The 13,390-nt window shown below is 38.6% G+C and overlaps 1 protein-coding gene across 2 annotated transcripts in view; it reads right to left on the reverse strand.

Annotated features, from left to right (window-relative positions):
* Positions 1-2,874: 2,874 nt before the first annotated feature.
* The window catches only part of CPSF2 (cleavage and polyadenylation specific factor 2), a 39,791-nt gene continuing 29,275 nt past the window's right edge, over positions 2,875-13,390 (reverse strand). Inside the window, exons 9-15 of one of the 2 annotated variants that reach the window (XM_030803169.1) lie at positions 12,369-12,469; positions 11,197-11,397; positions 9,888-10,040; positions 8,640-8,865; positions 7,238-7,537; positions 5,010-5,144; positions 2,875-4,608 (exon numbers count right to left, since the gene is read on the reverse strand). In XM_030803169.1, coding sequence (XP_030659029.1) covers positions 4,516-4,608; positions 5,010-5,144; positions 7,238-7,537; positions 8,640-8,865; positions 9,888-10,040; positions 11,197-11,397; positions 12,369-12,469 — 1,209 coding nt within the window. In that variant the 3' untranslated portion in view covers positions 2,875-4,515. The remainder of the gene's footprint in view (positions 4,609-5,009; positions 5,145-7,237; positions 7,538-8,639; positions 8,866-9,887; positions 10,041-11,196; positions 11,398-12,368; positions 12,470-13,390) is intronic. The other variant, XM_030803168.1, reaches the window with a different exon arrangement.

Raw genomic sequence — 13,390 nt, forward strand, 5'->3', positions numbered from 1 at the left:
GTGCCTGTAATCCCAGTACTCAGGAGGCTGGGGCAGGAGAATCACTTGAATCTGAGAGGCAGAGGTTGCAGTGAGCTGAGATCGCGCCACTACACCCCAGCCTGGATGACAAAGCGAGACTCCATCTCCAAAAAAAAAGATATAAAACCAAGCACAAAGAACTGAAGAGAAAAAAACAAATTGGACTTTATCAAAATTTAAAACTTTTGTGCTTCAAAGTACACTATCAAGAAAGTGAAAAGACAAGCCACAGAATGGAATAAAATATTTGCAAATCAATATATAATGGTTTAGTATCCAGAAAATATATTAAAAAAACTCTTACATCTCAACAATAAAGATAAACAAATTGAAAATGGACAAAGGATATGAACAGATATTACTCCAAAACATACAAAAAGTCAGTAAGTACATGGAAAGAGGCTCCACATCATCAGTCATTAAGGAAATGCAAATCAAAACCTCAGTGAGACACTTCTTCACCCACACTATGATGACTAAAATTTAAAAAGGGAGTAATAAATGTTGCCAAGAACGAGGAGAAAATGGAACCCTCAAACACGTGCTGGTGGAAATGCAAAATGTTGTAGCCACTTTGGAAAACAGCCTGGCAGCTCCTCAAAAGGTTAAGCAGAATTACTGTATGATCCAGCAATTCTAATTCTTAGATATATACCCAAGAAAATTGAAAACATATGTACATACAAAAAAAAAAAACAAACTTGCACATGAATGTTCAGAGCAGCATTCTTCTTAATAGCCAAAATTTGGAATCAACTCAAATGTACATCAACGGATGAATGGATAAAATGTGGTATATCCATTCAGTGGAATAATATCCAGTCACAAAAAGGGTACTGATACATGCTGTAACAGTGATGCACTCTGAAAACATTATGCTAAGTGAAAGAAGTCAAACATAAAAGATCATATGTTGTATTATTATTTTTTTTTTTTTGAGATGGAGTCTCGCTGTCACCCAGGCTGGAGTGCAGTGGCACGATCTTGGCTCACAGCAAGCTCTGCCTCCTGGGTTCACGCCATTCTCCTGTCTCAGCCTCCCGAACAGCTGGGACTATAGGCGCCCGCCACCTCGCCTGGCTAATTTTTTGTATTTTTAGTAGAGACGGGGTTTCACCATGTTAGCCAGGATGGTCTCGATCTCCTGCCTTCGTGATCCACCCGCCTCAGCCTCCGAAAGTGCTGGGATTACAGGCGTGAGCCACAGTGCCCGGCCGTATTATTCAACTTTTATGAACTGTCCAGAAAATGCAAATTCAAAGAGACAGAAAGTAGATTAATGGTTGCCAGGGGTCATAGGAAGGGGGCATGAGGGGTGGCTGGTAGTGGGTATGGTGTTTCTTTTTGGAGTGATCAAAGTGTGCTGGGATTATATAGTGGTAATAGTTGTACAACTCTGTAAATATACTAACACCAATGAATTGTACACTTTAGAAGCATGAACTTTATGGTATATAAATTGTATCTCAATTTTTTTAAAAAGCCAAATGGCTCACCTTAAAAAATTGATTTCCTCACTTCTGTTTCAGGCCACCCAAGATATTTCTAAAAACAAAGAAATGTTTACAATGATATTTGACATTTATAATCCTACTGCAACAAATACTACAGTCAAATTTCTTTTTAACCAAATTATTTGCATATATCAGTTGATAGTCCACGTTATACCTATACTTGCCTCTAAATAATAAAGATCTGAAAATTCCGTCTAGTCATACCACCCTGAACGCGCCCCATCTCATCTGAAAATTCCACTGAGTTCATGATTTATCTCCTAGTCATTTTTAAAATTTATATTTTCTGAAGTAATTGAAGCTAAAACAAAGTCTTCATTTGAGAAATTTTAGTAATATTGTCATCTAGAAACAGGTAAAAGTATTGCTCTTGCAATGATTATTATTTAGCACAGCCATCTTAAGGCAATACTTTAAAATTTAATTTCTGTTCATAGGACAAGAGAAAGGTGAGGCAAAAAACAATTTTTCAATATTGGTATTCATATTAGTCTGTTCTCACACTGCTATAAAGAATTGCCCGAGACTGGGTAATTTATAAAGTAAAGAGGTTTAATTGACTCACAGTCCCACAGGCTGGGGAGGCCTCATGAAACTTACAATCATGGTGGAAGGGGAAGCAAACACGTCCTTCTTCACGTGGCAGCAGGAAGAAGTGCCGAGCAAAGGGGGAAAATCCCCTTACAAAACCATCAGATCTCGGGCCAGGTGCAGTGGCTCACGCCTGTAATCCCAGCACTTTGGGAGGCCAAGGCAGGCGGATCACCTGAGGTCAGGAGTTTGAGGCCAGCCTAACCAACATGGAGAAACCCCGTCTCTACTAAAAATACAGAATTAGCCGGGCATGGTGGTGCATGCCTGTAATCCCAGCTATTCAAGATGCTGAGGCAGGAGAATCGCTTGAACCCGGGAGGCAGAGGTTGTGGTGAGCTGAGATCGTGCCATTGCACTCCAGTCTGGGCAACAGGAGCAAAACTCCGTCTCAAAAAACAAAACAAAACAAAAAACAAAAAAAAAACCCATCAGATCTCATGAGAACTCACCATCACAAGAACAACATGAGGGTGACTGCCACCATGATTAAATTACTGCCCACTGGGTCCCTCCCACAACATGTAGGGATTATAGGAACTATTAACACAATTCAATTTGGTGGGGACACAGCCAAACCGTATCAGTATTACAATACGATATGTAAACTAGATGCTTTAAACCATAAAACAAATTCAGATTTTCTTTCCCCTGGAATATAAATAGCATTATAGTGCTTAATCTATACAGTAATAAGAGTGTAAGTGAAATTTTTCTAAAGCACTAAAAAGAAAACATACTCTTTATATTTGCCTTTTGTAACATTGTTTTGTTTATCTGGTTTTCCATATCGAAAGTCTGTAAACTTTGCATTAACACTATAATCTAACAATAGAAGCTTTGTAAGCATTTGAAATAGAATGAAATAGTAATTCAAGTCTGATATTACTGGGTTGTTCCACACATAGTAAAGTAAGAAGGTCGATTTTTCCAAAAATCTAAGGGTAGGCTAGTTGTGGTGATTCATGCCTGTAATCCCAGCACTTTGGGAGGCCTAGGTGGGTGGATCGCTTGAGGTCAGAAGTTTGAGACCAGCCTGGCCAACATGGTGAAACCCTGTCTCTACTAAAAATATAAAAATTAGCCAGGTGCAGTGGCATGTGCCCGTAGTCCCAGCTACTTGGGAGGCTGAGGTGGGAGAATCACTTGAACCCTGGAGGAAGAGGTTATAGTGAGCCAAAATCTCACCACTGCACTCCAGCCTGGGTGACTCTGTCTCAAAAAAAAAAAATTAAGAGTAAAGAAGAGGGCTTAACCATTTGAGAAGTAAACATCAAGGATCTGCCATTCTAAAAAAGCATTAATGGATTACAATATTTTCAATAGTTTACATGGTTTTCACTCTTTAAGTTCAATGAAAATTGCATATATTGTTTTTACTCTTGAACACAGTGGTTAATACTTTATCAGGGTGGTTAGTCACAAGAAAGACACAAACACAGAAAGGATAACCTTATCCAACTTCAGTATTATTTTAGTAGTAATGTGTATAAAATCCAACTACTGCTTGGGTGACCTTAGGAGACAGCAAGCCTAAGAGATGAAAACATTTACACCTTTTAATTAAATTACACTGTCACCACATAGAAGTGTGAGGTTCAACATTTGTTTTCTTAAAAACAGAGCACTAAACAGTTTAATACAGGACCTAACTTATGGCTAAGATGCAGAACCCTTAAGACTATACTGCATCAAGGAGTTCTTTTGAATTATGTATACTCAAATGATGGTGTTATAATTTACATTGAAATGCCACAACAAAACTTGATAAAACAAGATATAGGAGACATAAAAATTGATTTCTGAACCAAATGTGTACTACCTTACCCTAGAGTAAATCACTGGGAAATATAGGCAGAAAACAGACATCCTGCCTGTGAAAACAACTGCATATTCAAACTGAAGAGAGTCGTAGCATGTATGCTTTTAAAAATAAGCTTCGAAAAACTGTTTTATCAGTTTTGTTTTTTTTTTTGGAGCATGTCTTTTCTAAATAATTCTCACTTATCATTCCAGAAAATATAACAAACAGTTTGTAAGAACTCATGCAAAAATGTTTCTCTAAGGCCATGAATTGGTTTGCTAAGTTGCATTGTTTTATTCAAGTAAAAAGCCCTTCTAGAACAAGGAGTCTGTAAAGAAAACCAATCACCTTCAACTCTTGGGCCTGTGCACCTGTTAGGAGCTCTATCATTCTGAAAGCCAAAAGATAGAATGCTCATTTGAGCATTTGCAAAATGTTCTCTATATTTTTAAAAATCTAATACATGTAAGTTTTTCTGGCAGATTCTTTTTGTATGTTACAAAACAAAACATCAAAAGCTCAGAGTAAGATAAGAATCCCTTTTTCTTAGAAAGGTCAAGCAGATACTTCTTGACATCATGTCCTTTATACAATGGCATATTGTTCATATAAAAGGTCTCTTATCCTATAAAAATCTTGACAAAGGCAGCCTTCTAATCCAATGCGTCCAGTTTCCGTCTAGAAACCAAATAAAAAAGAATTCTTTAGTACATTTCCTATTCATTAATATGCAGACATAATAACCGAAATATATGAAATAGATTATGATTGGTCAGGACATGGGTTGCTCTGATTCACAGCATATGGATATAATATTGAAGTCATGAATTTTACATAGACATAAATGTCAGAAGATTCAAATAATTAAAATTTACAATAAAATTATATATCATTTCTTCAAGAGTCTTTCATAAGCCTTCAGGTCAATAAGACTTCTGTAAGCCTTTGAGGTCGTGATCATGAATATAAATTACTGATCTTCAGTTTTGTGAAAATACCAATCAAGAATTGCCGAATTTCAAAATGACAAAACTTCAGAAGTATGTGTCCAATTCAGCCCTTATTGAAAACACACTTACTCTGCGGACTGCTACTTGATTGTTGCAAACAAGTACACCTCCTACAAATTCAGCTTGAATCCCCTCCCGTAACAGAACTTGCTTGAAGTCTGACAGTCTTGGTTCATTCATAAAAACTGACTGATGTCCAGGAACCTTAGATAAGGTCAAAGGGGAATGAATAACTTCAAGTAAAACACCAAACATACAACTGTACTGAATAAAGTAAAATACTACATGATCTCTAAGAGATTTTCTATTATTCCCTGAAGTCCTTTGACAGATCATTTCAAGACTGTAAATCACATTCCAAGTTGTTATTCTTTTTTTTTTTTTTTTTTTTGAGACAGAGTCTCGGCTCACTGCAAGCTCCACCTCCCGGGTTCACGCCATTCTCCTGCCTCAGCCTCCAGAGGAGCTGGGACTACAGGTGCCCGCCACCACGCCCGGCTAATTTCTTTGTATTTTTAGTAGAGACGGGGTTTCACTGTGTTAGCCAGGATGGTCTCGATCTCCTGACCTCGTGATCCACCCACCTCGGCCTCCCAAAGTGCTGGGATTACAGGCGTGAGCCACTGCACCCGGCCTCCAAGTTGTTATTCTAAATTTTACCCCATTATTTAACATTACAAAGCCTTTCACGTTTTCTGTTTCACCATCAGTTTTGTTAGTCATGCCTCGTCATAACAGAGACGTTTGGTAATGTTATGCTCTTCACTCATTCACTTGCCTAAGGGAGTCAACTAGAGTGCCATGGGCAGGACTGAACCAAAAATTCATTTTCTAGATCCCAGTCATTTGCTTACTTCAAAAGACATTTCCTCCCCAATCCCATTTTCCCTGTCCCTCCTTCCTCAGAGCAAATGCAATGGATGCCATAGGTTCTACAATCAGTAAGGAAAGCGGTTCTTGCCTAATGCTGCTGCTTTCTGCTTTGACATTACTTTGAAGAGCATTAGCTTTAGCACAGAAGAAAAAAATATTCTTATTCCTCCTCCCAATTTTGAGAGTTGTACTAGAAGGAAATCCAACAACAGAGGCTGTCTCTCTATTCTTAATTTCATAGTAGGGCTGAAGACATCACTTGATATGCATGTAGGGTTCACAGTTTTAATATTTTTCCAAGTTTAATTACTTAGAATCTTGCTAGTTAACTAGATACCTCTAAAGAATATGTAAATGCTAGAATAAATTATATCTATACTTAAAGATTTCTAACTATATCAAAACCAAAAGTTATTTGAACTGAATAACATAAAAAAATGGAGTGTGTGACTATTGGCCGGGTGCACTGGCTCACGCCTGTAATCCCAGCACTTTGGGATGCTGAGGTGGGTGGATCACCTGAGGTCAGGAGTTCAAGACCAGCCTGGCCAACATGGCAAAACCCTGTTTCTACTAAAAATACAAAAACTAGCTGGGCCGGGTGGCTCATGCCTGTAATCCCAGCTACTTGGGAGGCTGAGGCAGGAGAATCGCTTGAATCCGAGAGGCGGAGGTCGCAGTGAGCCAAGATCACACCACTGCACTCAATCCCGGGCAACAGAGCGAGACTCCATCTCAAAAAAAAAAAAAAAACAACAGTATGACTTTCTTAGAAAACTATAAATCTCCTGACTGGAAGCAGGCAGGTGATCCTCACAATCATCAAACTTAAAATTTAAAAATCCATACCAAAAAAAAAATCATGAAACAATTACGTACCTTAAAAGATTTGCTAAAGATATGTCATTCCTTAGCTATATAGAATTAATATATACACAGAGACATACACACAGAAGCATGTCACAAGTTCTCTTTTTTAAAAACTCCAAAATCAGCCCAAATGTGAGACATATTTTATGTTCAAGACAGGGTCTCACTCTATCATATAGGCTAGATGCAGTGGCACAATTGTGGCTCACTGTAGTCTCGAACTCCTGAGCTCAAGCAATCCTCCTGCCTCAGCCTTCTTAGCTGAGACTACAGGTGCACACCACCATGCCGACTAGGTTTTTGACAGGGTGTCCCTATAATCAGGCTGATCTAGAGCTCCTGGCCTCAAGCAATTCTCCCACCTCAGCCTCCCAAAGTGCTGGGATTACAGGCTGAGTCACTGCCCCCAGCTGACACATATTTTAAATGGTTAAAAATATACAAGGTTCCACAGACCCACTTAGTTTTAGAAGAGGGAAAAAAAACCAAAAGACACGAAAACTAGAAGGATGACAAATTCAGGAAGAAATCAAAAAAGCACATGCTTTTTTTACCTCATGAGGTGGCAAGGGTTCCAAAGTAGGAATGATCTCACTTTCTTCACCTGTTTCTTTTTCATCATCTCCGAACAGACTTTTCATGGCCTTTTGTTGTGCTATAACGCTAGAATCTGAGGGAGCTTCCACTTGCATCTCTGAGTCTTCTCCATCATCCTTTAGTTCTCCTTCTTCTAAAATAACCCCTGTGTCCACTTTGGAAACTCTCATATCTAAGACACCATCTATCCAAGCTAATTCAGCATCTTTTGCCTTACAAAACTGAAGAGAGCTGACAAGTGAGTCTTTTAACCTCACCTAGATATGCAAAGGAGGGGGAGAGAAATAAAACCCACAGAATACAGATTAACAAATTAAATATAACCTATTATCATTTTCTACCTCTGGTAATATGTTAAAATTGGGAAATCTTTCACTCATCTGAGTCCGACAATGACCTGCAATGACCTCATTACCTGCAGATCACTGGGCCCCTGCCTACTTTCCAAAATAGAGATTCTTAACCCTGACTACAAAATGGAATCACATGGCAATTAAAACAAAAAGTATATCAGGGCCTCATATCCAGTGTTTCTAACATAACTGGTAAGATTAAGACCAGAACACTGAGTATCTCTGACCCTCACAAAACTCCCCAGATGATTCTTATGTGCAGTCAAGGTTGAGAACCACTGATTAGTCCCATCCTCTAGTACTTGGCATACTTCAGTAGGCAGTGAACTGCTAGTCCTTTCCTGAACATACCACAGAATTTCACATCTGCATATTCTTGGAAGGTTGCTTCTTCTTACTCTGCCCAGAATAAATTTCCTGCCTGGTATGTGCACATCCATTTCTTCCAGATATAGACATCACTCCGGCCTTAAACTGACACCATCTTCCACTACCAGACAAAATTTATCTCTCTACTGTGCTAGTCCTATATTTGGTATCTGTCTCCATTTGTTCCAATTAGGAGTAGAACCTTGATATCCAGGAATTCTTCAAAAACTTTTGAATTCTTAATCATTTTCCTCACCTCTGTACTTTTGCAAATATGGTTTCCTCTGCCTAGAACGCTCTTCCCCCCCCTTTCCTACTCTGTCTGTCCTGACAACCCATCTAAACATCAGTTAGGATTAGTTATCACTTCCTGTAGGAAACCTTTTCTAAACCTCTAAATGTGGGTGGTTTCCCCTCTTGATACTCTCATAGCATCCTATACTTCTTCTCTCAGTGGCACAACAACGTGATAAATGGTATTTCCTTGTTCTAAGCCCCATACCCTATCAGGTCTGCTAGGGCAGGAGACTATCCATGTCTGTCTGTCTCACACATCTCTGTATTTCTAATGTTATCTGTCCTAACCTGCAACAAAAAGTACTTATTTCTACTCAACAGCAACTCCTGGCATGTTTACCTGGTAGATGTGAGTTTCACTAGTGGCATCAACTGTTTCATGTAGCTTTGGCATGTACACTTTAATATCTTTCCCACCAAAGGCGCGACAGCACTCTGCCAGATCTTGACTGGCCTCTGGTGGGCCATGGACGATGATCAACTGTCGTGGTTTCATCTGATTAATGATTTTTTTAATGGAATCCCCATCAGAGCGTCCTTCATAGTCTATGTAGGTAACCCGGGCTCTGTAATTAGATATGATTATTCAAGATAACTTTTCTCATAATTCTAAAAAAAAATGGCTTTTATCATGTATACAATATATAACACTAGGATTTGAGAAATACACGTGTTATAGTATCTGTATGATTTATTTATTTATTTATTTTTCTGAAATTGGGTCTCGCTCTTTTGCCCAGGCTAGAGTGCAGTAGCATGATCTTCGCTCATTGCAACCTCTACCTCCCGGGTTCAAGCGATTCTCCTGACTCAGCCTCCCAAGTAACTGGGATTATAGGCATGTACCGCCACGCAGGGATAATTTTGCATTTTTAGTAGAGATGAGATTTCACCATGTTGGCCAGGCTGGTCTCAAACTCCTGATCTCGAGTGATCAGCCTACCTCAGCCTACCAAAGTACTGGGATTACAGGCATCAGCCACCGTGCCCGGCCCTATCTGTATTATTTAGATCTTATCTATACCCAAAAATATATACTAAATGATATTACTGGACAAATAAAACACTTTGTTCTCTGATGACTTAAAAGAAATTCCAAAATGATCACTTACTGGTATTATTTAACTAAGTAGAAGGGGGGAGTAAAAAGGTTTCTAACTACTTCAGATCACAACAGTATTTTCCAGACATTAGGGTTTTAGAGATATTTAAGTCAAGGAGCATATTTTATGAAACAAGCAGTTACTCAGAAAAATTAAACTGTGAGTTACACTATTCCCTTTCACCTGCTTACAGAATAAAAAGGCCAAAAATAATTTTTCTTCATACAAATGTACAATTTAATGCTACAATTTAAGCACCCCCCACCACCACCAATTCAATTACGCTGGCATTCAAATACCATTAATGAAGAGAAAATATCATGCCACCATACTTCACAAGTCTCTTCATACAAAAATAAATTTTAAAAGCACAAACTTACTAAAGAATATTCAGAAATTTTGCTTGAAATAATGTAAATTATGTAATTCAAATGCTTGAAATTTTATCTTATAATCTATTTTCAAAATGTCACAAAAGCACTTACTTTATTTCAATAGACTCTGTTGTAGAAACACATTTAGTAGGAACATCAGATAAATCCTGATCCATAGGTTCATCTCCATTTGTCAAACCAGATTCTAATTTGCTTTTTTCTTCTTCAGTAGCTTGAAGCTCTGGCACTAAGAAATCCTCTGGTCTAAATAATAAGTCTCTAATTAGAAGCAGTAAAAAGCAAGCTAATACTACATAACATATATAACTAGTAGGTGGCATAATTTTTGGAGTCCTCACATATCTCAAGATTTAAATATACATTTCATCCAAAGCTGATGCAATTTCATATCAATTACCAGATGATTGTATGTATTGCGTTTTTTGTTTTTTTTGAGATGGAGTCTCTCTCTGTCACCCAGGCTGGAGTGTGGTGGTGCCATCTCAGCTCACTGCAACCTCTGCCTCCCTGTTCAAGCAATTCTCTGCCTCAGCCTCCAGAGTAGCTAGGATTACAGGCGCCTGCCACCACGCCCGGCTAATTTTTTTGTATTTTTAGTGGAGACGGGGTTTTACCATCTTGGCCAGGCTGGTCCTGAACTCCTGACCTCGTGATCCACCTGCCTCGGCCTCCCAAAGTGCTGGGATTATAGGCATGAGCCATCACACCTGGCCTGCATTATGTTTTTCTTTTTTTTTTTTTTTCACACAGGGTAGTAGTGTTTTCAAATTTGCAATTACAACATGTGATTGCAGTTGTTTTTCTAATAGTATAGATTTTGTAGATTTTTCCATGATTTCACTCACGCTATCTCACATTCCTCTTAATCTCATAAAACTTGTATAATACTTAAGACATAATCCATTGGTAATGCAATCACCAGCCATCCAAAGTTCTTTTTTTTTTTTTTTTTAAAGATAGAGATGGGGGTCTCACTATACTGCCTGAGCTGGTCTCATACTCCTGAGCTCAAGTGATCCTCCCATCTCAGCCTCCCAAAGTGTTGGGATTACAGGGGTGAGCCACCATGCACAGCCCCAAAGTTCTTCCTATCCTACATCCTCCTCTATTTTTAAGCAGGGAAAAAAAGTCTTGATCACGTGATCATGTTTTTAAACCTTTACACAACTAAGTCATAAACTGCCAGTTTTCTCTTAATATTCTCTAGATGTTTCTCAGCCTCTCTATTTTTATGTTTCAAGTTACAAGTCTTCTGTGTCTTCAGGCTGAGGTACTCAGAAGCTAACCCCATACATGTGACTAGAAAGATCAAGTGAAAGATCAAATTCACTGAACTGAAATAATAACACAGTTAATACCTCCAATTTGTAAGAGAGAAAAGTTTGTTTTGCTCACATACTTGATAATCTCTCCATATTCATCCCATTTAATTCTTTCTTCTGGGGCAGGAAACATAGGATAGGACTTTTTTGCCTGTTTGAAAAAACTTCCTTTACGACTGCCTTCACCTTTCATCATCAAGTCATGCTTCGTCTTATGAGCTGATGGCTGGTCAATATCTTCCTCAATGTCACTCTCATCACTGGAATCTATATCTGCCCTAGGAGGATTTTAGAATAGATCAAGGTCATAAAGTTTCAAAGATATCTTAAATTAATATTTATCAATTTATTACTGAATCAATACTCAATATTATTAATTCAATATTAAATGATAATATACAATTATGTCGGTCAACAACAATGGACCACATATACAACAGAGGTCCCATAAGATTACTGTACCTTTTCTATGTTTAGATACATTTAGATACACAAATACTTAACATTGTGTTAAAATGGCCTACAGTATTTAGTACAGTAACATGCTGTACAGGTTTGTAGCCTTGGAACAATGGGCCATATCATATACTCTGGATACACAGTAGGCTATACCATCAAGGTTTGTGTAAACATATATCCTGGGCCGGGCGCGGTGGCTCACGCTTGTAATCCCAGCACTTTGGGAGGCTGAGGCGGGCGGATCACGAGGTCAGGAGATCAAGACCACGGTGAAACCCCGTCTCTACTAAAAATACAAAAAAAATCAGCCGGGCATGGTGGCGGGCACCTGTAGTCCCAGCTACTCGGAGAGGCTGAGGCAGGAGAATGGCATGAACCCGGGAGGCGGAGCTTGCAGTGAGCCAAGATCGCGCCACTGCACTCCAGCCTGGGTGACAGAGCCAGACTCCGTCTCAAGAAAAAAAAAAACAAAAAAAAACATATATCCTAATGTTTGCACAATGACTAAATCCCCTAACGACACTTTTCTCAGAACTGTCCCCATCATTAAGTGATGCATGACAGGAATAACATTCAACATTATTGGACTGACATTTTATAAAACATAACAAATAAATGCATAATAATATTAGCACTGACAGGATCTGGTATTCTAGACATTTGAAAGATGTCTGTAACAAAATTAAGTCTTATGAAAAGTTAAAAATATTTTCAATGAAACATTTAAGTCAAGGACACATTCTTCTCAAATTGCATCCATAAATTTATAATCTGTCTGAAAATGACTCACTCTTTTGACTGCTCAAGCTTTTTGGCAGCTTCTTTCTTTAGTTTCTCTTTTTCCAAGTATTCTTCAAGTTCTTTCCCTTCAAGCTTCACACGTTTCCTCAACTAAAAAAAAATAAAAGACAAAAGGAAATGTTAATATTAGGGGGTTAAAGCAGTGGGATATGAGATACATCACATCTCTAAATTGCTCCATCATCTTTAAACTGATTTTTTCCTCTGAAATTAATCAAGTTTCCATTACATGCAATTATAGGTCCTATTTAGATTAGTATTAAAATTGAGCTGTCACACATCATCTAGAATGGGTTTAATTTAAATCAAACTGGTTGGCCAGGCACAGTAGCTCACACCTATAATCCCAGCACTTTGGGAGGCCAAGGTGGGAGGACTGCTTGAGGCCAGGAGTTCAAGACCAGCCTGGGCAACATAGGTTGACTCTGTCTCTAGGAATAATTGAAAAATTAGCTGGGAGGCTGGGCACGGTGGCTCACACCTATAATCCTAGCACTTTGCAAGGCAGGAAAATCACTTGAGTTTGAGACTAGCCTGGGCAACATAATGAGACTTTGTCTCCACAAAAAAAAAAAAAAAAAAAAGCTAGGAGTGGTGGCATGCGCCTGTAGTCCCTGCTACTCAGGTGGTTACAGTGGAAGATCACTTGAGCCCGGGAGGTCAAGGCTGCAGTGAGCTGTGCTCACACCACTGCACTCCAGCCTGGGTGACAAAGTGATATTCTGTCTCAGAAAAAAAAAAAAGCCAGGACTGGTAGCACGCACCTGTAGTCCCAGCTACTCAGAGACTGAGTATCACTTGAGTCTGAGACTGAGCATCACTTCAGTTTAACAGAGCAAGACCCTGTCTCAATCGACCAGTCAATCAAACTGGTTAAAAATCACCAATCAGGAAAAGAAAATACAGATAAATAAATGCAGCAACATGAATAAAGAAAATCTCCCTTTGACATTTTAAATCTCATAAAATAAGAAACTGAAAAGAAAAACAAAAAAGAAACAGAAATATATT

The sequence above is a fragment of the Nomascus leucogenys genome, chromosome 22a (assembly GCF_006542625.1).
Source record: "Nomascus leucogenys isolate Asia chromosome 22a, Asia_NLE_v1, whole genome shotgun sequence".
NCBI lineage: Eukaryota > Metazoa > Chordata > Mammalia > Primates > Hylobatidae > Nomascus > Nomascus leucogenys.